A 22,826-nucleotide genomic window follows, 5' to 3' on the forward strand; every position below is an offset into this window, starting at 1 on the left:
CTTATTTTCGAGACGGTGCAGAATTTTGAACGGATTATATTTAAAATGATTATATTACATTTTCAATTTTTATGATAGTATAATTTTATTACCTTTTAAACGACCACTAAGGGCTTTGTACTGCTGGGCAAAGTCTTCTTGTAGCCGGTATTGTAACATAACTTTTACTGCAACTTTCCTCAATATTAAAATAGGGTTGATTGAATCAAATCCTAGTGGGTTTTTTTTTTTTTGGAAGGATTTATATGCCGACAAATCTAAGTGCCATAACCCTTAAAATCATGTTACTTTAAATATCAAGCAATTAAATTGCCAATATTTTCCCTGCCTGAAATGCTCATTAGCATTAAGGATGTACCGAATCCAGGATACGGTCTGCCTTTTTCAGTACGATCCAGATTCAGCCATATCCAAGATCCTGGCCGAACCAAATCCAAATACATAAAATTCTGTACGTTTTCATCACACAAGTAAAACAATTGACCATGCACCACGCACACAGTTCTCTGTGGCCCTTCCTGACCCTAATTTGAATATGCAAATCAGGGTTTGGATTCGGTTCAGTATTGTACCAAATCCTTAGTGGATTTGGCGCATATGTAAATTTGGTTTGGGATTCAGCCAAATCTTTTAAGGAAGATTGGGCATTTGCCCAAATTCAGAAAATGTGGATTTGGTGCATGCCTAATATTGAAATGTATGCTTCCTTAAGAAATTCTAAAGAAACTGGCTACAAAGCAGCCACAGGTGCAGCCATTTAAAGGGATACTGTCATGGGAAAAAAAATTTTTCAAAATGAATCAGTTAATAGTGCTGCTCCAGCAGAATTCTGCACCGAAATCCATTTCTCAAAAGAGCAAACAGGTTTTTTTATATTCAATTTTGAAATCTGACATGGGGCTAAACATATTGTCAATTTCCCAGCTGCCCCAAGTCATGTGACTTGTGCTCTGATAAACTTCAGTCACTCTTTACTGCTGTACTGCAAGTTAGAGTGATATCAGCCCCTCCCTTTCCCCCCCAGCAGCCAAACAAAAGAACAATGGGAAGGTAACCAGATAGCAGCTCCCCAACACAAGATAACAGCTGCCTGGTAGATCTAAGAACAACACTCAATAGTAAAAAACCATGTCCCACTGAAACACATTCAGTTACATTGAGAAGGAAAAACAGCAGCCTGCCAGAAAGCATTTCTCTCCTAAAGTGCAGGCACAAGTCACATGACCAGGGGCAGCTGGGAAATTGACAAAATGTCTAGCCCCATGTCAGATTTCAAAATTGAATATAAAAAAATCTGTTTGCTCTTTTGAGGAATGGATTTCAGTGCAGAATTCTGCTGGAGTAGCACTATTAACTGATGCGTTTTGAAAAAAAATATGTTTTCCGATGACAGGATCCCTTTAAAGTTCCATTAAGCCTGTAACAGCAAGATTTTAGTGAGCAGATTTTAATTAATTTTCACATCCACGTGCAAAGAAGAATGAAAAGGCTCACACACACGTTTCCAGGTTTTGTAGAACAAGTACACTCACCACAGTCATGAGCAGCTTATCAAACCATTGCAGTTTTAGTTCCGATTTGGGCCACATGTCAGGACGGAGAGCAGTCTTCAGGAGGCTGACACAGCGGCGGGACAGCAGTTCTCCCGGAGAGCCGGCAGTGTTGGAATTGTCGTTAACCTGCACAAATGGCATCAAGAGTACAGAAGAATGTACATGTGGAATTTACAACTCATCTGCAGTTCATGGTTACCTTCATCTATGTCTGATCTCCCCATTGCTGTGTTATTTTAAAAAAAAAATAGAAAATGTATCCAGGACAAGTTGCACTTCTTTTGCAAGAAAAGAGGATCAGCAACCATGCCGACTAGTGAAAGTAATGAGAAGCAATGGGAAATAAGCAGGCATGGGACCGCAATTTGTCCTTACCAACATGTCTGGAGGATAAAAACGTTCTGCTATTAAAACCATAAAGAAGAAATATTAATGCATATTACAAAGTCCTTTCTTTTGAAAGTACAGCATCAAACCAGCACACGTTCTCTCTGCCTTTACTTCCCCTTTAAGTGACTATTGTCACGGTGTATTATATAAGCCAAGTTCCAAATCTCATTCTCTTTCCTTTGACGTATAGCCTGTTCCGTAGCACTTTTATTCATGTATAAATCAGATGCACTTTCCTGCTTTTTGAAAGTTCATAAATAAAGTAAAAAGAAATAAAATATGTAACATTCCACTTGCTTTAAGAAATAAATGAAGAAGAAACACTCGAAACACTATTCCCATTGATGGAAATGATAGAACGTTATGAGCCCCAGGCAGCTGGTACGTAAAGGGTTATACACACAGTTGGTTAGTCCAACACCTTTGAACTACCACACAAGTGGGACAGATACAAAACGTATTTTAAGGCCGACAACACCTTTACTGGGGGCCTGCAGGCTGGGCAAAGTCCTTCAAGAGAGTTATGGCCCACAGCATGACCAAGACCTCCACAGACATCTTTGTATTATATCTTTTAATAATCTCTCCCCTTAACATAAAAAAAGGATAACTGGACCACAGCAGGGAAACTGTTAGCACTAATAAAAAATATTATTCTTTTCCTCCTTCTTTCCTAGCTTCTATAAAGATGGCGTTATTCCATGGAATATGACCACTGGCCCCAACCTCCAGGTTCTGCGTATGACAGATACTAGAGCTGCCAGGTACAACAGGAATTTTTATTTGAAAAGTCCAATATGATACCTGCCTTACAGTGTTAGTGTCGATCATAGGCAGCTTTTGTTGTCTCAGACTGGCTGCCAACAATCTTATTTCCCATAGCCATCCGATTGTTACATAATCCCCTAAAAGGAGTCTGTGGCCTCACTGTACAAGTAGCATGGTTTCCCATCATTTTATATTTGACCAATGAAAAACAGCTAAATTAGGTTTTCTACATGCATGGCCGCAAATGAAAGAACTCTATCCCATCAATTGTATTCTCATAATGTACTTTTAAGTACCCTGATTTTAGGTTTCCCACATTTTACATTTTTTTTTGTGGTCCCACCAACTTTATAATGCATTTCAATGGGTGCATTTCCCTGATTTTAAGCAATGTCTTCCCAGATTTTACATCAAATTTTGTCCTGATGTACTCAAAAACTGCTTTTTTTCCTCTATGAATGTTATTATTTTTAAAATAGAGGTTTAGTATACGAACCAGATGTATATTTTGCCTTGGTTCTGTCTGTAAATGGTCAATTGCAATTAATCTGTCCCTTATACAGTCCTGCACCAATCATTTATTGCTTTAGGTTGTGTATGTGACTGACAGAGAATCCTGCACATGCCCCCCATAGTGTAACATTAGCACTGCAATGTTTAACCCTTGTTATTAACACAGTAAATATGGAATCTCAAATTAAAACCGACTCCTGTGTTTATATCCTTTAAATTCTTGAAGAAAAAGTTACTTTAACACATTTCCCTGATTTTACATTTTCCTGGATTTTACCTAATTTTTTTCTGGTCCCCTGAAATGCAGGTAACAGCCTGGTGCACATGCAGAGTAGTGTGCTCTATATATATATATATATATATATATATATATATATATATATATATATATATATATATATATATATATATATATATATATATATATATATATATATATATATATATATATATATATATATATATATATATATATATATATATATATATATATATTACTTGAGGGTTTCAGTACCTGACAGGCTATCCTAATCAGGAAATTGACCACTGTGTCCGTGTGTTGCTTTTCAATGGCCTTGGAAAGCGCAGTATCTGGCCCTGGAAGTGCCTGGGTGCGTCCAAAAACCTGGGTAAGAAATATATAAAAAACAAAAATAACGCAATAAATAACTTGATATTTGTGGTAAATAAATTGCATTATATATAAATATACAAATCTATACATATACACACACACACCACATATGCAGATATTGATCTCTATATGAAGAAGGGAGACTTAAAACAAAACAAGATGCTTACAGTACTTATTCCTCCAGTGGTTGTCCTGAAACGCTTCACATCCTGGCCGCCATCCACAGCGAGGCCCCTTTTTACACCACCGGCTACAGAGCTCCCACCTTCCCCGCTGCCGTTTGGATCCATGTCAGAATCCGGCTAAAGGAAGAAGAAGGAATTTACACAAGATATCTTATTTTAAAAGTGGATATTTAAAGGCAAAGTCCACCTTAATATTAACTTGTTAGGGCTCTATATAGCAAATCATGAACCCATCTTTCTAGAAAAATGAAAAATTTTAGGGCTTCGTTACCTGGGCCACCCTTATTCTAAGCATTAAGTGCAATGGTTACTTTACCAAGGGTTTATAATTGGGAAAATAACCTATAGCAGAAATTTTGAAAAGACAGTAATTTGTACCTGGTCTTTAATACGCTGCAATTCCCATTTGATAACCACTTCTGCAAGGTCAACGGCCAACTTCCTCTGCTCGATGGTGACACTGGGGGTAAATCCGAGCCGCTGCATGGCACTCACCATATGCTGAACCAGGTTGTGGCGCACTGGATAGTAAACCTGAAGGCAGGAAATAAAACCATATGCCCAGGTTAAAACAGAAAAATACAGATTATATGGAGCTGGAGTGGGAATCAAGCCAAGACTTTCTTCCCACCACTGTTATTCCGGTTTCCCCAATTTGGCTAAGAAATAGACACCCGGCAGCAACAATTTCAAGTGGCTTGAGAATAAATAAACAATAATTATGGAAACCTTGTTCAAGAGTTATACTGTTCATCTACACTTGCTGAACTATCTGGACTGTAAGGATCATTAATGGGTAAATGTCTATGTAAAAAGTAAGTTTAGACTTAGACTGTAAGCTCTACGGGGCAGGGACATCCTTCCCACTGTGTCTTAAACACATAGCACTTAAGCTCTTTATTTTGTGATTGGGCTTCACCGCGTATACTTTTTTTTTTTTTTTTTTTTTTTTTTTTTTATTTCCATGGACTGGCACCCAGGTTTCACTACTTACTTATGGTTGTGTGTTCCATTTTTCGTGTGTGTGGTGTGTGGTGTGTGTTGTGTGTGGTGTGTGGTGTGTGGTGTGTGGTGTGTTGGTGTGTGGTGTGTTGGTGTGTTGGTGTGTTGGTGTGTTGGTGTGTTGGTGTGTTGGTGTGTTGGTGTGTTGGTGTGTTGGTGGTACTTTTATGCATTGTACAGCGCTGTGGCTCCTTAACAGCACTTTACAGAAAAATTATACGTTCAAGTTCCTAACTGAAATAAATATATGTATAGTCTACATGATTATTATTGAGATCTTATGGACACGCCTGACATCCAACACTGATTAGTGATGTTACTGGGTGGTTTTATGCATCCCGATGTATCAGCCCCACCCGCCATTTCGGTGAATGTGTACTTTAAAATATATAACTCCAAACTTCTACATTAATCATTAGTTGTTAAAAAGGAATACCAGAATGCACTTATGGCAGCAGCTGGCTAAGAAAAAGAGGTATACAAAAATAGAAAATAAATGGAGGGCAAACCAATTAGAAAAATGTTTAGCAGGATTAGATTTGAGGTGCAGGAACCAAAAGTTACCCCCACATCGAGTAACAAGATACATACGAATCTATGAAATAGTTTCACACACTCATATAAACTTGTTCAAAAACACAAAAAAAAGTTTCTTTATGTAGAATAAATATAAAATACACTCCAATGTCTTAGTCAAAAAGCATCTATACATACATGGTATAATGAAACATTTATACATAGCACCATCGAACATACAAGGCAAAAAGCATGACAAGGAGCGGAATCACAACAATTAAATCCTTCACTGTATATGCAAATTTATCATTCAATCTAAAGGAGTAAGTTCATCTGCAGAATCTGATTTTATTTATGCCCCTTGATTCAATCTTCACTATTTTTGTTTGTTTTTATGGGTTAGGGTACTTTTTTAATGATGCTGGTCAAAAGCAATAAGTTATAATTTGATAAAACTTAAAATTCTGGTCAAGTATCTGGGGGTTTAAGTCCTTAACAAAGTGGTTGTGTTTAATACAGATCATATAATTGGACACCCAGATCCTTCAATAAAATCCGAACTCTGTGGGTCACGTTTCAGTGATGCTCTATATCTGGGAACTTTGCTGCTCAACAGTTCCATGTATACAGCAGTAACCAAGAAGATTCAGATGGCACACACATAGCAAAATGTGCTTAAACTTTGTGATTTATTTGGATCTCCGCACAACGTTTCAGGGGATCAACCCCCTTTATCAAGAGCACTGATAAAGGGGGTTGATCCCCTGAAACATTGTGCAGAGATCCAAATAAATCACAAGGTTTAAGCACATTTTGCTATGTGTGTGCCATCTGAATCTTCTTGGTTACTGCTGGACCCCCAGATCCTTGTAGTACAGCCTTTATTCGCCAACAGGGATTGAATACTTTATTTGTATTTAGATAGACCGGAAACTTTTTTGCATACCACCTGTGTTTTTGAACAAGTGTGCAAACCTAATTCATCGATTTGTAAGAACAAGAGGTGCCAGGGACCTTACAATAAGACACACCTAGAGTGGAACAGAAAATGTAACCTTACCTTAAAATGCTGCACGATTAAATGCAGAATGTGCACAAGCTGAGGAACGGTGTGGCCTTCCTCTACAATTATTTTCCGTGTCCAATGTGTCAGCATTTGGTGGCCATCCTCCATTCTTGCTGGCACGGCAGGTGTCAGAATTGCCATTGCTTGGCGAACAATAACCCGTGCTTCCATAGCGTGAGCTTTCAGGAGGCTGTGAAAGACCTGTGAGACAAAACAACAGGGTATAAACATCAAACTATTCAAAGAAGCCTATTAAATCTAACTTTCAATATGACAAATATAGAAAAACCAAATAAGAGATCTGTTTTAATTACAGAAGAAGGAGATTATATTTCGGATCTCAAATACATCCAAACATCATGTATTTGAGATCTGAAATATTATCTCCTTCTTCTGTTTAAAATATGGCACAACTGTGATCCATATTCCCTGAATGACATTAGGATAGGGATGCACCGAATCCAGGATTCGGTTCGGGATTCGGCCAGGATTAGGCCTTTTTCAGCAGGATTCGGCCGAATCCTTCTGCCAGCCTGAACCGAATCTGAACCCTAATTTGCATATGCAAATTAGGGGAGGGAAATCACGTGACTTTTTGTCAGAAAACAAGGAAGTAAAACATTTTTCCCCTTCAGATGCATATGCAAATTAGGGTTCAGTTTGGTATTCGGACGAATCTTTCACGTAGGATTCGGGGATTCGGTGCATCCCTACATTAGGACTATCCCAAGTATATCTACATAGTAACAGGTTACATCACGTGTGACAATATTGTCAGTATAACAATCTATCTTGCTATTCCAGAGATACCATAGCAAGGGTAGCAATGAGAAAGGTAGGCAAGATGGGGAGCAAAAAATAAAAATTATTTGCATAGAGCCATACAGTACCTGTAACACAATCTTCTTATGTATTGCAAACTTAGATATAATGTGAGCTAGAAGAAGGTGGCCGCTGTACTTGCAAGCTGGGTCTACACAGGCTTTGGATAGGAGACAAGGCCAAGCAAAAGTCATAAGGCGTCTCAGTTTGCTGTTGCGGTTTTTGTTGTTGTCGTGAATGTGATGCGGTGCGTGTTCCACCAGGAGAGTGGCAAACTGCAAGAGGTAAATCCGAAGCGAGTCCAGCATGTCCGTCTGTTTTTCGGGGTCAAGAACCTAGAATAAAGGACAGAAGGAAGTTAAGAGTCTCTGATGTGGTAATACACCAGTGTTGTGCTAACTAAGGTATACAAAAACAGCAACCATATCACAAAAGGCTATAAAGGGAGGATGTAATGGCAGTATTGAAGATAGTGAGGATATTCTCCCAGCTCTGAAGCCTATTATTGGTGTTAATACCTTGGTGATGAATACACTGGTAATGCTTTCTTGATTGTCTCCTTCAGGGTTTGGGGGTCCTAAAAGCTGCTCCCCTTCATTTTTCTCAAAGCTGTACAAAAATGCTGGGTTGAGAATATGCTGCAGAACCTGAAAAGAATAAGCAGAGATATTACGGACAATTCTGCATTGCAGAACCAACCATAGAGTGTTGGATCCTTGGATTTTGGAGACATCACATGTCTTCTAAAGCAGGAAACTAAGATACTAACGGGCAACAGCCACCAAACAGAACTTGCTATTGACTCGAGTATGAAACTAGAGTTATTTTCTTTTGCACTTCTCACTTCCTGGTCAGTTGCAGTGCCTGACAACCAGCAGACCTCCAAATTCAGCGTAATTACAACTCCCAGGTCCAAACAACTAGAAGTTTCAGTTCAAAAGTACTTGGACACGCCTTTTACCACAGTCACAGGAGGACGGTACATGGATTTGTGAAAACAAATCATCCCTGTACCTCTGTGCTTTCATGCCTAACAATCTCTCTCCATACAGGACTATTATTCTGCAGACCAATTGTGTGCCCTTAAATCACCTTGGCTTTAAGCTCATCTCCAAAGTTGGGATCGCTGAATTCGACAAAGCGGAAAAAGAGGGCCCTTTTCTGAGCAATGTTGTAAGTTTTAGGAATCTCCTCCTCCATGTACTCCTTTAGGAAAGTCATATTGCAGAGGAAGCGGCCACTGAAGGCACGGAGTAACTGAAACAGCAATTCGATGTCCCCGAAATTGCGCCTATAAAAGACTGTGTGTTATAGAGGTACAAGGCACCAAGTCATTTTTAAAATCATTCGACAATAACAAAGCCTTACTTGCAATAGTTTAGGAGGCAGTAAGCCAGCAGCTTTGGCTCCTTCCAGTTTGTTGCCACCATGTTCTCCTTACGATGGCGCTCTTGGAATGCTTCGCTCACCCACACGCGGCGCAAGTGGCTCACGAGCGAGTGCTGGTTGGCCAGCCAGCTGTCATCATTCTTAACTATAATGCTGATTATCTACAAAGCAAATCATAAATGATTGTGGTTTATAGTAAATGCCTGATTTATAAAAGCTCCCGCTTTTCAAAAGCAAATGTTTGGTGTGCTCAAAAACTCGCCATACCTTGACAGCTTGGAACTGAAGATCAAGTCTCATGGTGGAGGTACCAGTGCTAGGGGATCCTGGCCTCGCAGCAGTTTGAGTCACACCAGGCAACAAAAGGGTGATAAAGCGGTTTGGGTTAGCAGCAAGCACGTCCCGTAAAGGTTTGGCATCCTTATGTTTCAGAAAGCTCTGAGAGTAAAATAAATAAACAAATAAATGAAGAAATAGAAAATGATGATCTATGATGCTCAGATTTTAGATTATCTAGCCAGTCAGATATCTGTCAAGGTGGGTACCATTTTCGACCCAATGTGAAAAAACAATAAAGAAAATACAGGCCCTTTGCAGCCTACAATGCTGCAAACCATACTGACTTAATTACATCTGATTCAAACATAAAAACCAAATGTCACAACTTTACCCAAGGAAACAGCATTACAATACCCAAGAGCCATGACCATCCTGTAAATGATATCCTTATAAACGGGTGCTTAGTGATGTCATCGGTTATAATCAGAGTTTAGTGATGACATTTCGGTCACATGACTCACTGAAACTTGTGTATAATAATATATAAAGTACCCCTTGTTGCAAAAGATGAGGATATTAGAGGTCATCTCGGAGTTCCACGACCTTCGGCCTTGTGTTTATATGGTCATAGAACTTCTTGGTAACTTACAATATCCTTATATTTTACCAGAGTGGGTACTTTATTCACTATATAGCTTACCTATTAGTGATATGCGCGTCTGGAAAAACTCAACCCACACCAGACCCTAATCCATAAAGCCTTAACTTGCACTCAACCCTAACCCGCAATACAAGCATCTTCTTGCTCTTTACGCTTCTTTTGTGAGTGCCTCTGTTTCCAAGACTTTGAGAGCAGTGGAGAAGTGTGACCCACACCTAACCCACCCAACCAGTGGTGAACCCACACATCACTATTAGCCATAGTTACTCAAAGGAAGCAATAATTATGTAATAATGGGATATTTCATACCATAAACATTCGACTCCACTGTGGGTCATTCAAGGTAGCTTCCATCATAAAGAGCTCCACAGTCTGAGAAGGATGGCGTGTTAGAAACTTAATGAGTGGCTCTCTGAATGGACTTCCAGCCTGTGAAATAAAGGGAGTGAGTATTTACATGAGCTCTACATTCACATTGTAATTAGTCATGACTAGATCTTCCAAGTCAATGTACCTCAATTAACATGGCTCGTTCCGTTTTCATAACCACTTCCAGCAACGGCTTCACCAGCGTTTGCGGAGCCGCGGGAATCAGGTGGAACAGGTTTATTATTGCTGAGCATATCTTCATTTCCTATTAGATATATATAGAGAGAGACCAGCATGTTATAGAACATGGGAGTCATGCATACTTCTAAATATCAACTCTAATTGGCACCCTAAGATTGAAAATTGCAAGTTGGCATTAGTGGTCTTCAGAACATTAGTAGTTGATTCACACAAAGGCGGAACTTTCCAACAGAGCAGTTACCAATACCAATCAAGCAGGTATTACTCTAACTACTCTAAAATGAACAAAGCTAAATGCTCATTGGCTGCTGTGGATTACTGCACTGGAGCAAAGCTGCAATACCTTTGTGTGAGAGCCCATTTTGGAAGCAAAAGTGGGATTTTTTTCTGTTTAATAGACAAATCTCTTATTTTAAGGGTCAGATTACCTTTGTATTTACATTATCCCTATATATTTGCCAGATGGAAATATAACAATTGGAATAGATATTTTTCAACAATTATGTAAAGATATGGCTGCAGTTGCCTAAGGAGACATTGATTTAATGCAGAGTGGCCACAAGCTCCATATTGCCTCCCATAGGGTTTATAGATCCATTGCAAGAAGCTAGGAAAAAATGACCAGTCCAATGGGGTCATAAATGGTACATTTAAGTGATTTGCAAGTCAGTCCAAAAGCTGCAGGACCAATGGGTCTCTTTCTATACAGGTATGTCCCTGCTAATACTAAATGTGGGAATCTCTACCAGCTGCATTGTCACACACCCTACAGTCTTTTTAATGGAATTAGAACAAAATACAAGGGCTATAGGTGATGATATATTATGTGGAGCAATTCCGTATGGACTGAGAACACACACTACCTGTGTATTAAGCCTAAAATTTAAAGTGGGTAACAAGTTAACAGAAGCAGGGGGAAAATGCAAGAGGGAAATAATTGTAAATTCATCTCCTAATATTTCTGAAAAGTGGCAATGAATAAAAAAGGTCTAATTCTTGGAAATATTTTAGGGCTAAGTGTATTGTTGCCGTGATATAAAACACCAGATTTATATGGTATAAAAAGAGGGGGGAATCACACAAATTACAAACAAAAAAAGTCATTGTCAGTTTTTTTTCTCTTTTTTTTTTTTTTTAATTTCCCCGAAAACATTTCCATCAGAAAGAGCCTGCGTTTCCCTGTAGCAATTGGTGTAAATCATATTGCTACCCCGCTGCACAGGCCGGAATTGGTTTAATAAAACAACTTTGCTACTGAGAAAGCAGGAATATTATCTGGATTTACAATATATGAAGAAATCCATTTCCTGGAGTGAAAAATGCAGATCTGAAATTACATGGGATGACTTTTTCTCTGAAGCCAGACGAGGAATATTGCAGAAAATGTTTCCATTTCAATCAGGAACAGGGTTAGATTGGATTTAGGGGAGGGTTGAAAAGAAAATAGTTGTATGGCAAATATATGCATATGTGTGCAGTTTTATTTTGGACGGAAATAGGAATGGATAACCAGTGTGCCGCCCTCTGCTTCGTATCCAGGACCCTTATAGTATTACTACTTGTAGTAGCCAAAAACTCGCCAGTACAAACAAGCCATGCAACCTGATTGGTTAATACAACAGCTAACAAAAAAAACCAAACACTGAATGACTGTACACAGCACTTGAAGGCATGTGGACCTTTTGCACAACACATTACACCTTCTAAGTAGGAGCAGATAGAGAGAGGGACATATAATAAGACACCATGACAACATCTTCTCAATATCTCACCTCTACCCCTTCCACGGCAGGCTAGACCAAAGAGAGGGAATTGTAAGAGTTCTGCTTGCGGAAGGGTAAAAGTGATGAAAAGTACAGGTGTATCCATTCCTACCTTTTGTCTTTGTAGACCACTGAAGAGGACCACATGACTAACATCCATGCAAACATATAGTGATACTAAGTGCAAACTTATAGTTGTACGGACCATGCAGGTAGTTTAGAAATGTTAAGCTGGACTAAACCCATCCATAGAGTTTAAATCAATAATGGGACTATAGGAGAAAGTGGTTTCCCTATGCTCTTTATTAAATAGGTGACTGTCTGGATAGGAGTCAATGGGTGTGAGCATACAAACCAAGGGGGAGACAAGGCTCTCTTTATGGGATTGCGGCATAGAGCAGCTGCCATCTGCATAGCGTATAGCCCAAATTGCAGTTGTGAGTAGGAATGCTGGGAAACCTCAGTAACTAGCTTTTCATTAAAGGAACCACAACACCAAAAGAATGTCTTTTAGAGTAATGAAAATATAATGTATTGTTGCGCTGCACTGTTAAAACCGATGTGATGCTTCAGAAACTCTACTATAGTTTATACAAACAAGCTGCTGTGTAGCCATGGGGGCAGCCATTCAAAGCTGAAAAAGGAAAAAAAAGCACAAGATACACAACTGATAACAGATAAGCTCTGTAGTATACAATGGGATCCTTCAGACCCTGTTATCGTGTCGTCCCCTTGGCTACACAGCAGCTTGATTATATAAACTATAGTTGTGTTTCTGAAGCAAAAACACCAGTTTTATCAGTGTTATATTGTAATTCCTTTAAAACACTTAAATGTTTTGGTGTTACAGAATTGAATTTAATGGTAACAACCTGCTGGTGCACACACAGGCCATTTGATTACCGTTCAGAAACACTCACTGCCTTCCCAAGCAATAATCGCCGGACCCACGAGTGCACCAGCAGGGGATTACCATGAAAGTCAATGGAGGTACATATTTCCAGTGTGCCTTCCTGAGGCTTGATTTCCTTGGAAAGTAGTGGTGACACCGCTATGGTACTTAAATCTGATTGTCTCTCACTAATTCCAGTCCACAGTATGTGGATATAAACCAAAAATAGCCAGACAGGCCTAGTGACAGTCCATGATCATCTTGTACATCCCTGTGCCATGTCACTGCATTAATGGAGAGCTCTACTTTTACAGTCCAACTATATGCTATAACCACCCCCCTTTAGCTCAAAACTTGCCTTAATAGCCACCCTGCCCCAGGAATATTTAGAGCAGTGAATTTACCCCTTGCACCTCCCTAACTGACTTTCCAGCTGGTCCAATTTAGGGAGTCCAACCACATAGTTTGGCAAGCCCTGTGCCTCAGAGTTTTTTCCAAGGGGGAAGAACAGAGGAGGTTAAAGGTTAATTGCTATGCTGCAAGTTACTTCTCAGATTCCAGATTTTGTCTGAACCTAAAAACACACACAAGATTCGGCCGAATACCGAACCAAATTTGCATATGGAAATTAGGTGTGGGAAGGGGAAAACATTTTTTACTTACTTGTTTTGTGACAAAAAGTCATGCCATCTCCCTCCATGCCCCTAATTTGCATATTGGAATCCTGCTGAAAAAGGGCTCTCTCTATCAATATCTATCTATAAATATCACTCTCTCTCTCTATATCTATCTATATCTATATATCTCTATATCTATCTATCTAAATTAGGGATGCAACAAATCCAGGATATATATGCTAGCCTTTTCTCTCCATCAGTCATTATTAAATACTTAGCTGTAGGAAATGTACAACCTCATAAGTAAGATAAACAGCAGAGCAGACTGCTTAATATCACCAGACTCAGGGACATCAAGCCCCACTACAACTCCCTGCATTACACAGTGCCATAAGTTGCCGCTCAGCCATAGAAATGTAGAAGTCCCTTTTGGGAAAACCCACAGATTTTTTTTTTATTACACTAAAATCAATGGGGCAGAGATAATGATGATATTTAAAAAATGTGTGCATCTATTATGTGAGGCCAGCCTAAGGCAAATGCCTTTGAGGCAGATAAACAACATGATAGATATATAGCGAATTTGATTCTGAATGCATGAGCTGCATGAGGATAAACCAGTATTTGCTGTGCTGAAGCTCCCCCTGCAGGGAGACTGGGAAACCCTGATACTTAGCAGGAGCACCTTAGCACTAAAAAGGACAAATAACCCAAGTTATAAGTAGAAGTTCAGCCAAATCTTGGACACTCTTCCTCCTCTGTTTAAATACGTTTCTCAAGCAAAGCTTGTCTAACAGTACAAGAAAATGAATGCACACAAGTAATGGAGAAACATAAAAAAGAGCCACCGCTTACTAATAGCTACTGAGTGAATGGGGAAAAAAATTCCCATTAGAAATAAAACACACATTTATACATACTCTTGTCTAAACATTTGTATACAAGACGCATATTCTACAAACATGGCTAAGGAACTACAATTGGATATACACAGACAGACAAACAGCCCTTGATGAATTGCTAAGGATGAAGGAAAGACAAATAAACTAGATTTCGGACATTCAACATCATTTCCTTTTCTGGGGCTTTAAGGAGAAAATAAAGTGAACTGTAAAATCTTGGCCAAACACCTTTCTGTGACTGAATGGTATGTGCATTGTTGAAGCTCTTTAATACTCCATGATCCACAGTCCAATGTAATGCAGCTGTGCAAACATTAAAGGTCCTAGCAGCCCTACACCTGCTTCCCAGAAGTGATCCTGAAGATTACATTTGCTCACTTATAATGAGGAACCTTGCTTTGCTGTAAAAACAACTTCTGAGCTATTTCTAGCTAGCCCGTGAAATAGCGAAAAATGATTGGAAAAAGGACCATTTGGCATCTTATAAGAGAAAATAAAAGGCCATTTTAATATTCTCTAGTCGGCACCAAGCGGTTTCGTGTTTAGAAGTGTTTATAAACTAGCTACAACTGTGCTGTGAAGAGCAAGCAATGAAAGCACGCAAGCAGTGCATGTATTCTAAGCTCCATGGCTGGACAATCCGCAACAGATAGGGGCAAGGCTTATGGACAAACTACTTGAGTATTTAAAAGCACTTGTTCAAAGCTTGGCAAGTTATGCACATCTTGTTCATATTCAGATATTCCTAAACCTTTGCTGCTTCCCCTTTAGCTATTCAAATTAAATTAACTGATTCAAATATAGTTTTGCTAAAAATCAAAGGCATAAGGGCAGTAGTCACTGACAGGACAGCAAAGAGCAAAGTTGTCCAGCTGGAGATCCTTGGAGAGCAAGTGGCCCTTCAAAGGATGGCCAAAGCCCCTTTTGCTAAAAAGCAAAAACATAAATGCAGCATTCACTGATTGGATACCACAGAGCAAGGCTGTCCAGGTGAAGGTCCTTGAAGAGCATATGGCCCTTCAAAGGATGGCACTCAGACTGCTAAAAGGGCTCCCTAATCTGTTTTGTGTTACCTTAGATCAAGGGGTCTCCAACTTTTTTCATCCATGAGCCACATTCAATTTTAAAAAGAGTTGAGAGCAACACAAGCACAAAAAATGTTCATGGGAGGTGCCATATAAGGGATGTGATTAGCTATTGGTAACCCCTATGTAGACTGGCAGTCTACAGGAGTCTCTGTTTGGTAGTGCACCTGGTTTTTATGCAACCAAAACTTGCCTCTAAGCCTGGAATTCAAACATAAGCACCTGCTTTGAGGCCACTGTGAGCAACATACAAGGGGTTGGGGAGCAACATGTTGCTCAAGAGCTACTAGTTGGGGATCACTGAGCTTAGATCAATGACTTTAACCTTTTTGCTCTCCAAGTACTGCTCAGCTGCAATGCTCATTGGCTGTAACTCATTGAACTGAATTCAGCAACAAATGGAGAATCAATGGTTGCAGATTACCCCCTTAAATCGGCAGCAGCTTCTAGAGTGGATCTGCAAGTTTTAGGGAGCCGACACGGGTACTCGCTCAAAAATAACTTCTTTTAACATTTAAGGGCGATTATTCGGGATCACTGCATAGACTGTGTATTTTACATGCTGTAATTCCAATGAATGTTAAGGGCCCTTACAGTAATGCAATGAATACTATAGTATTAGAAAAGCAAGTGAAGATTTACAAAGGTAGGAATGGAAAGGGACAAGCATTTGAAATTAGGCCTCATGGGATTGTTGACACATTCTGTATGGATTTGAAGGTTTTCAGAGTGGCTATAGGCTAAGACTTATAAATAAGGGGCGCTTCTTGAGGCCTGTGTCATCTGAAATAAGCTCCCCCCACTCACATTTGGTGCTACAAATGCTTTATTTGATGTAATACAAATGGTGTTGCTGTTCTTCTGGGGATAAATATCGTCAATTCCAGAGGATAGCGTTGTAATGTGACTCCTGGGTTTTAAGGCAGGGAGCCGAGACTAATAAGTGAGCAACGTGTCTATCATTCTATCAATGTACTAATGTTTATGAAGTGGTCTCCCTGTGAAAATTATGATCCGACTGCTATTCTCCCTTTCATTAGTGGCGAAATAAAACTGCATCTCTCAGGAGGAAGTGCTTTATTAGTAGAAACAATAAACCCTTATTAATTGGAACTTAAATCGGGCCAATCTCCAGTGTGTATAATGAAGGGGAGGGTCAAGCAGTACAAAGTACAGCAGCAGGAGTCCAACTTACATTCCCCTCGCTCCTCTGGCCTCCTTTGTGTGTCATAACCACCACTTCCATCCACTTGCGCAGGTGTTGCTGAAAGAGACAAGGAGAATCACTTGAGGTTAGGACAAGGAAGCTCAATACCAGCCATCTTTTCTCTGTCTGTGTATCCATCAGCCAATCACATGCTCCTACTACATCCATCTCTCCCTATGATATTCAGTGTTATGTGGAATTATCAGGCTCATTTACCAACACTGGACACCTGAGCAGTAATATATATGTATTGATATGATCTCATGCCAATGAATATTTCTGAAGCCGAAACTGAACCTCAGCACCTTCCCTTTACATTCGCTGCTGGAAGCTGTAATTCAATATCTAGCTAGCGTTAAGTTGCACATTGCTTGAGATTGGTGCATAATCTCTTACCATCATCTGATCGCAGAATTTATCATTGAAGGAGTTTGGGAACAGCCGGGTGACGGAGGTCAATCGGTTAACAACATTCAGAGTCAGGCTGCGGAAGTCTCCCAGCATCATTAAGAGAGGCCTCATGTGGGTGTGGATCTGGTCAACCTCTATGGTAGCTCCTTCCAAAAACTGCAAGAGTACAATAAAACAATGACAAATCATAAAAGGATTGTCAACTGGCTGTTCCTTGTAGCATTATAATACATATTACTATATAATAATGCTTCAAGGACCATCTTGTTGACAATCATTTTGGTTGATAAACCTTTACCCAGGAGAGCTAGAAACTATGACTTGACTACAGTTCCCGGAATCCATAGCAAGCATTCCTCATCATGAAATTCACTTGTTTGGGACAATGACAGGTACTGCAAACAGAGGAACATTTGCTCACCTTGCGCATGCAAGCTTCTCCAGCCTCCTGCAACTCATTGTTGGTTGAATTGAGTGCTTTAAACAGGGCAGCAATGATTTTCTCTCTGGATTGTGGCAAGTAGTTGCAAGCTGCTAAGGCATCTGTATGTTTAAAAAGAAAAATTATTTGGGTTAGTGAAGCATGGAATTCAGAATCAGCCAATATTTTTCCCATGGGAATTGATCCTGGGTGCTTACTCAGAGCAGCGATCCGCAGCGGCACTAAGGAAGAAAGGCTTTTGTAGCAGGGAAGCTTCATTAGTGTGGCATCTTCGGCTTCACACAGGTTTAAGAGCTGTAAAACACAAGAACAGTGGACAGATGAATTACCCTCCCAGCTAGCACAACCCCAAGGCAAGATATTCTAGGCACAATATTCTAGGCAAATTGGCATTTAAATAAATCAATATTCTTCTCTCATTACCTGGTTACATGAGACAGTGATGATTTCACATACTTTCCTATTTGTTTCCCTCTCTGTCATTTAACTATTAACTAATTGCTAGAGTTAGTGGGTTTTGCTCGTGTGACTGCAGTGCTGTGACTGTCTATCCCCCCTCCTTCTAAGCTTATGGTTTTAATGTTTCCGTTCCATATGACAGAAAAAAAGATGACCCTGCAGAAACCTGAAAGCCATTTCCTTATCCTTCTGTCCCGGCTGTACATTTATTGGTAAGTTTGCCCTACTGTAGGAAGGATATAACACCTCCTGTTGTTGTATTTACACTTTCAGCCATCAAAAGCAATAACATAATCATAAAATCTAAGTTTAATCCTATTGGAAGCAGCCTAACGAAACCATGACCTTCAGCAGAGGAGGTATCCCTTAGGGCAGTGATCCCCAACCAGTAGCTCGTGTGCAACATGTTGCTCCCCAACCCCTTGGATGTTGCTCACAGTGGCCTCAAAGCAGGTGCTTATATTTGAATTCCAGGCTTGGAGGCAAGTTTTGGTTGTATAAAAACCAGGTGTACTGCCAAACAGAGCCTCCTGTAGGCTGGCAGTCCACATAGGTGCTACCAATAGCCAATTACAGCCCTTATTTGGCACCTCCCAGGAACATTTTTTGTGCTTGTGTTGCTCCCCAACTCTTTTTAAAATTGAATGTGGCTCATGGGTGAAAAAGGTTTGGGACCCCTGCCTTAGGTTAAGGGCACACGGGGATATTAGTCGCCCCATCGTCAAATTGCCTCTTTTTCGGGGCGACAATCTCCCCGAACTGCTTTCCCCAACCTTCGCTGCGATTTGTTTTCTGAATTCGGCCGAAGTTGCCTCACAAGGAAATTTCGGGCGACTTCGGAAAACAAATCACCGCAAGTGCCATCCCGCTGGTCGATTTCTCATTATAGCCGACGGGAAGGCAGATCGGTGACATTGGCGCCCAGAAGAAGAGGCGATTAGTCGATGGGCGACTAAATCTCCCCGTGCGCCTTAACCCTTAGGGGAATATTTATCAAGGGTCGAATTTCGAATTTGAAAAACATCAAAATTCAAATTCAAAAAGACCAACCGAAATTAAGTCGAAGGGTTTTTTTGGGCGAATAGGTCCTTTTTTGATCGAATAGATTGTCTTCAGCTGTGCTGCCTCCAAGTGGAAGACTTCTGCGTCACCCAGTAGGGTGAGGAAAGCACTAGGTTAAATTGCTTATTGATTCTTTTATTTTTAGCAAGCCACAGCTACAATAAAATAAACATTGCACTTCTGCCAATGAATGTGTTGGAGCAATCACACACTGTTAGCAGCAGGAACATAATAAAACTGCATATTCATTTTTTTCCCAAAAAGGTGGGAACATCACAAAAATAAAAGTTGAAACCGGTTATATACACATTAAAGAACATTTCATTAAAAAAAACACATTAAGAAGACAACAAAGTACATCTTATCTAGAACAAAATTAGATATTACCTCTGATTTTGGCTGAAGGCATAATGGCAGAAATCACTACTACCACCCCTACAGTTCTTATGGCCATGTTAATTTACAGTTATTGAGAAAATGTTGATTCTTACAGGTCTAAACTATTCAAACACTGTGAAGCTAAATTCTGTTGCAGGAATGCAGAGGGTCACAAAACCTGCCTCAATAAATGTACCTGGAGAGAAGTACATTATACGAGGCTGCAGGAGATATATCTAAAATATAACTCAAAACCCAACTGCTTTAAAGGGGACCTGTCACCCTAAGAAATAATTTCAAATTCTTTTCTATCATGTTAGTTGAGCAAAATAAACTTTACTTACACTGTATTTATTATTTAAATTTTGTTTCCTTCTGTTTTGGAATTATACAATCACAGCAAGCAGGCAGCAGCCATTTTGTGGACACGGTTATTAAGGGAAATTGTGCATCACCCCAAAATCTTGTGTATGCACCAGAATGGGGGACCTGATGTCCATGTGCAGTGCCCTACACAATTATAGAGCCTGAGGAGGGAAGGGGGAATGTGAGGAGAGCAGTGACATCTAGGAAGTGCTGAATGGAAAGTGAAAGTAATTGACTGCCCCTCCTCTATGCCACGGGCATAGAGGCGGGGCAGGTGATATTTGATTGACAGTTTAGATATTTAAACACCTTTAGAACAGGTATGGATGTTTTAATGAAAAATTTTTTGGGGGTTCCATATTTAATTTGGAAAGGACTTTCATTATGCAGTTTTTTATGTGTAGGTGACAGGTCCACTTTAAATAGATGCATTAAAAATGGGCAGAAATACCTCTGAATAAAAGACTTTGTGTTCGACAACATTGAGGTCCATGGTGAACAGTCTGGGCTGAAGAGTCGTGCAGAAGGTGTTACCTTCCATGAGACCGATCTGAGCGTTTGCTGGCTGATGACGGAGCAAATGCTTCTTTGGTGGAACCATGTCCTGCAAGACCTAGATAGAGAAGTTAGTGGAATGGATGAAGATTTTTTCAATGTAGAAACAAACCACATGGTCATAGACGTCCAATCACACATCTTACCTCTTTATGAGGCTCCATGATCATGGTGACCCCTTTTCCAGTCACCTGTGCCAGGACTTGCAGCGAGTGCATGGCTTGTTTTCTCACGGTGGGGTTTGGAGATGTCACTTCCCGAACCAAATCGTGTGTTACCAGGTGGAAGGATTTCTTGTGGGCATTCTCTATGTCCTCCGTTTTCTCCTCATCCTTGAGTGGGGTTGCACAGCGGATCAAAAGTTGCTCCAGAGTAGTCTTAGCCATTGCCACTGCTCCATTAGAAACCTACAACAACAGTCAGTTAGAGTGAGTGATAAAGCAAAATATGACGTAGCATCTGTTTTACATATGCTGCCGTAATGACACGCAGAGGATACCCACTACTTACCTCTCCGGTTAAGTCCATCATGACGAAAAGCAAGGCCTTGAGGAACGTCTGCTGGTTCTGAAGAACCCAAATGAGGGGAAGGCGTTCCATTAGGAACTTAATAGAAACCACACCACCTAGCTTTGCATACCAAGCCTGCTCGTAGCAGCAAGCACAGAGACGTTCCACAATGTAGGAGAACAGAGGTAGCTGGCAAGCCTGAAAAATAAAATAAACCACTCCCTTTTATAAAATGATAAACAGTTTAATTAAATGCTTAATGCGATGGCTGTTAACGCTAAAATGCCTGTTCCTGCTGCTTATATAACAGCCCTTATGCATCCTGGGAGAAAGCTACATTTCAGCCAAGTGTTTCAAAATATATCAGTTAATAGTGCTGCTCCATCAGAATTCTGCACTGAACTCCGTTTCTTAAAAAAGCAAACAGATTTTTTTATTGTCAGTTCTCCAGCTGCCCCCTGTCATGTGACTTGTGCTCTGATAAACTTCAGTCACTCTTTACTGCTGTACTGTAAGTTGGAGCGATATCACCCCCCCTCCTTTTAACCCCCCAGCAGCCTAACAACAGAACAATGGGAAGGTGACCAGATAACGGCTCCCCAACACAAGATAACAGCTGCCTGGTAGATCTAAGAACGACACTCAATAGTAAAATCCAGGTCCCACTGGGACACATTCAGTTACATTGCATTGGAGAAACAACAGCCTGTCAGAAAGCAGTTCCATCCTAAAGTGCTGGTTCTTTCTGAAACCACATGACCAGGCAAAATACCTGAGATGGCACCTACACACAAATATTACAACTAAAAAAACACACTTGCTGGTTCAGGAATGACATTTTATATTGTAGAGTGAATTTTTTTGCAGTGTAAACAGTGTAATTTAGAAATAAAAACTACACCATAAAAATCATGACAGAATCCCTTTAAAGCATGCACTTGCTTGAGCAACCGAGAGCTATCAAAGAATGGTGGCATTCAATCGTTCCAAATCTGAGGCTATACCAACACTTTGATGAGCAACATGTTCATCTTAAGATATGCTGCTCATTCAGCATTCGGGTTGAACTGTGAGATCTGCAGTACATACGGATATAAAAGCACGTATATAATTACCCTTTCCTTTGATCCCAGAATGATACTGGCAACATCAAATATCACAGCCAAGGCCACTTCTCCTATCTTGCAAAGCTCCTTCTCCTCATAGGCCATGCATATTGCTATGGCATCAATGAGCACCAGTGGGTCCATTCCCTTGGAGCCATTTTCTTCGCTATGAAACATGGATGTGCTTGGCTGGTTTCCAACCTGGAAGCACTGCAGAAGGAAAGGGCCTGGGACAAAGAAAACAGCCAAATTCAGATTTCCCTTCCGGATAATATTAAGAATAACATTCTAGTATTTCTGCTTGTTTTCATTACTCAGATATCTAAAGTGTTCTTCTTGGCAGTTCTACATACAAAGTCTCGCGTCACTTTTGGAGTTTTGCACGTAAACCATACATCATTCAGTTGGTGTGTCCATATGTACAACGCAACACTGTCAATCATATCACATGCTATCAATCCAATACATTTTATAATACAGGTCTGGGACCGGTTATCAAGAATGCTCAGGACAACAGATCTTTCCGTAATTTGGTTCTTCCTAACTTAAGTCTACTAGAAAATCCTTTACCATTAAATAAACCAAATAGGCTGGATTGGCCTCCAATAAGTATTAATTATACCTGGAGGCATAATAATACAAAGTACTGTTTAATTACTACAGAGAAAAAGGAAATTTGTTTTATATGGATAAAACAGAGTCTACGGGAGATGTCCTTTCCAT

At 40.0% G+C, this 22,826-nt stretch overlaps 1 protein-coding gene across 4 annotated transcripts in view; it reads right to left on the reverse strand.

The window, feature by feature from the left end:
- trrap.L (transformation/transcription domain-associated protein L homeolog) overlaps positions 1-22,826 on the reverse strand; it is a 132,337-nt gene that overhangs the window by 83,954 nt on the left and 25,557 nt on the right. For all 4 annotated transcript variants that reach the window (XM_041575843.1, XM_041575844.1, XM_041575846.1 and 1 more), the window contains exons 24-43: positions 22,113-22,330; positions 20,998-21,195; positions 20,634-20,894; positions 20,384-20,545; positions 17,865-17,961; positions 17,647-17,768; positions 17,211-17,381; positions 16,803-16,871; positions 10,293-10,412; positions 10,088-10,207; positions 9,106-9,276; positions 8,818-8,999; positions 8,542-8,740; positions 7,968-8,096; positions 7,518-7,784; positions 6,622-6,828; positions 4,422-4,577; positions 4,026-4,160; positions 3,739-3,849; positions 1,533-1,679 (exon numbers count right to left, since the gene is read on the reverse strand). In XM_041575843.1, the coding sequence (XP_041431777.1) occupies positions 1,533-1,679; positions 3,739-3,849; positions 4,026-4,160; positions 4,422-4,577; positions 6,622-6,828; positions 7,518-7,784; positions 7,968-8,096; positions 8,542-8,740; positions 8,818-8,999; positions 9,106-9,276; positions 10,088-10,207; positions 10,293-10,412; positions 16,803-16,871; positions 17,211-17,381; positions 17,647-17,768; positions 17,865-17,961; positions 20,384-20,545; positions 20,634-20,894; positions 20,998-21,195; positions 22,113-22,330 (3,242 nt within the window). The remainder of the gene's footprint in view (positions 1-1,532; positions 1,680-3,738; positions 3,850-4,025; positions 4,161-4,421; positions 4,578-6,621; positions 6,829-7,517; positions 7,785-7,967; positions 8,097-8,541; positions 8,741-8,817; positions 9,000-9,105; positions 9,277-10,087; positions 10,208-10,292; positions 10,413-16,802; positions 16,872-17,210; positions 17,382-17,646; positions 17,769-17,864; positions 17,962-20,383; positions 20,546-20,633; positions 20,895-20,997; positions 21,196-22,112; positions 22,331-22,826) is intronic.

This window comes from Xenopus laevis, chromosome 9_10L, assembly GCF_017654675.1.
Source record: "Xenopus laevis strain J_2021 chromosome 9_10L, Xenopus_laevis_v10.1, whole genome shotgun sequence".
Classification (NCBI taxonomy): domain Eukaryota; kingdom Metazoa; phylum Chordata; class Amphibia; order Anura; family Pipidae; genus Xenopus; species Xenopus laevis.